This window comes from Pteropus alecto, unplaced genomic scaffold, assembly GCF_000325575.1.
Source record: "Pteropus alecto unplaced genomic scaffold, ASM32557v1 scaffold78, whole genome shotgun sequence".
Lineage (NCBI taxonomy): Eukaryota > Metazoa > Chordata > Mammalia > Chiroptera > Pteropodidae > Pteropus > Pteropus alecto.
Window position 1 is genome coordinate 4,538,761 of NW_006443124.1, and position 2,086 is coordinate 4,540,846.

Below are 2,086 nucleotides of genomic sequence, written 5' to 3' on the forward strand. Positions count from 1 at the left end.
AGCCGGGCGGCGCGGCGCGCGGCACCGTGTCGAAGAGCGCCGAGCCGTCGGGCCCCAGCGTCGGGTACAGCACCCTAGGCGCGTTGTCGTTGCGGTCGCCCACCAACACGCGCAGGCTCACGTTGGCGCTGAGCGCGGGCGAGCCCTGGTCGCGGGCCTGCAGCGTCAGCTCGAAGGCGCGCAGCTGCTCGTGGTCGAAGGCGCGCTGCGCGAACACCACGCCGCTCTGCGCGCTCACGGACACGTAGGACGACAGCGCCCGCGGCTCCAGGTCGCTGGCCACGATGGAGTAGGAGACGTGGCCGTTGGGTCCCAGGTCGGAGTCAGAGGCGCTGACCTGCGCTATGGAAGCACCAGGTGGATTGTTTTCTGGCACGTGGACCAGGTAGGCTGACTGCTGGAAAACCGGAGCGTTGTCGTTGACGTCGGTGATGTGCAGGGTAATGGTAATGCTGGAGGAGAGGGGCGGCTTGCCTTTGTCGGTGGCTGTGATGGTGACGTTGTACTCCGGAGTATGCTCTCGGTCTAAGACCCCATCTGTCACAAGCTTGTAGTAATTAGTAGAAGAGGAGGAAATCTTGAAAGGAATATCTCTTTCTATGTTACATGTGACTTCTCCATTTCCTCCGAAATCTGGGTCCCGTGTTTTGAAGAGGGCAACAACCATTCCTGGATGGGAATCCTCCGAAATCTCATCAGAGAGAGAAGTGATGATTATTTCTGGGTTGTTGTCGTTTTCATCTAGTATTTCTATGATCACCTTACATTGAGTAGAAAGGCCACCTCCATCCTTTGCTTCCACTTCCATAGTGTGTCTTTCTGTATCTTCAAAATCCAAAGGCCGAGTATTCTTAACCATGCCTGTTTTCTCATCCAGTGAGAACACGTGCCTTGTACTCTGAGCAGTGCTCCTGAAGTAGTAGTTTATTTCGGCATTGATCCCTTCATCCTGATCAGTAGCTGTCACTTGCAATATGGAGGACCCAGGGGGCAGATTTTCACTTACACTGACTCTATATTCCTCTTTGCTGAATACTGGGGAATTATCATTTGTGTCTTTGACAAAGATTTCTATTCGAACCGTGGCACTTCGTGGCGGGTCCCCTCCATCCATGGCAGTCAGTATCAAGCGATGAGACCGCTGCTCTTCCCGGTCTAGGGATTTCACCAAGGATAACTCTGGGTACTTGCCACCATCGGAATTAACTCTAACCATTAGTGAGAAATAAGGGTTAGGATTTATCCGATAATCTTTAACTGAGTTCATGTTTATATCGGGGTCGGTGGCAGGGTCTAGGGATATCCGTACACCAGGGGATATAGATTCAAAAATTTCTAAAAGTATTTCCTTTTTATCGAATTGGGGAGCATGGTCATTAATATCCTCAACAACCACAATTATATGAAAAATGTTTAAAGGATTTTCCACCACGGCTTCCAACTGCAACTCACATATTCTTCTCTCTTTGCAAATCTGCTCACGGTCTATTCTGTCCTTCACGAGTAAATCCCCGCTCTCCGCGTCTACTTTGAAAAGCAGCTTCTCCGCGCTAACACGCAGCTTCCGAGCCGACACCTCCAGGACACCGAGCCCTAGATCCTTGGCGAGGTTCCCCACCACCGAGCCCTCGGCCAGCTCCTCCGGAATCGAGTAGCGGATCGGCTCGCAGAGCGCGCGGTAGAACAAAGGAAGAAGGAAGGGAAACAGTACCTGCGGCCGGCGGGCTGGGCGTCTCTGAGCGCAGCTCCCTCCCATTGCGCGCTCTAGTTCTCGCTGCGTCCCAGACTTTTTCGAAAGCTGAAGAAACTGCAACCCACAGCGTCACTGAAAGAGCATTCCGCCTAGGACAGGCGGAGCTGGGAATCCGTGTGTGCTGGGGAGAGCCTGCGCGGCCGGGAGCCCCAGTGTGTAAGTAGGTTTCCTTCCCTGTGTTGTTGGCTGTGCAGGAAATCCCAGGCTAGAGGCTGAAGAATCCTGGGCGTCCTCGCTTGTCCTGCACTGGCCGACAGCGGCTCCAAGAGGCTCCGTGTGGAACTGCAGTCTGATATGTTAGTCTTGAATCCCAGTTTATCTCTAGTGTGTGTA

The 2,086-nt window shown here is 53.5% G+C and overlaps 2 protein-coding genes across 7 annotated transcripts in view; both read right to left on the reverse strand.

Moving 5' to 3' along the window:
• Positions 1-2,061, reverse strand: part of LOC112471911 (protocadherin gamma-B7-like) — a 4,035-nt gene extending 1,974 nt beyond the window's left edge. The window contains exon 1 of the mRNA XM_025040585.1: positions 4-2,061. Within this exon, the coding sequence (XP_024896353.1) occupies positions 4-1,756 (1,753 nt within the window). The 5' untranslated portion in view covers positions 1,757-2,061. The remainder of the gene's footprint in view (positions 1-3) is intronic.
• Positions 1-2,086, reverse strand: part of LOC102880889 (protocadherin gamma-C4) — a 121,391-nt gene that overhangs the window by 81,045 nt on the left and 38,260 nt on the right. The window lies entirely within an intron of this gene.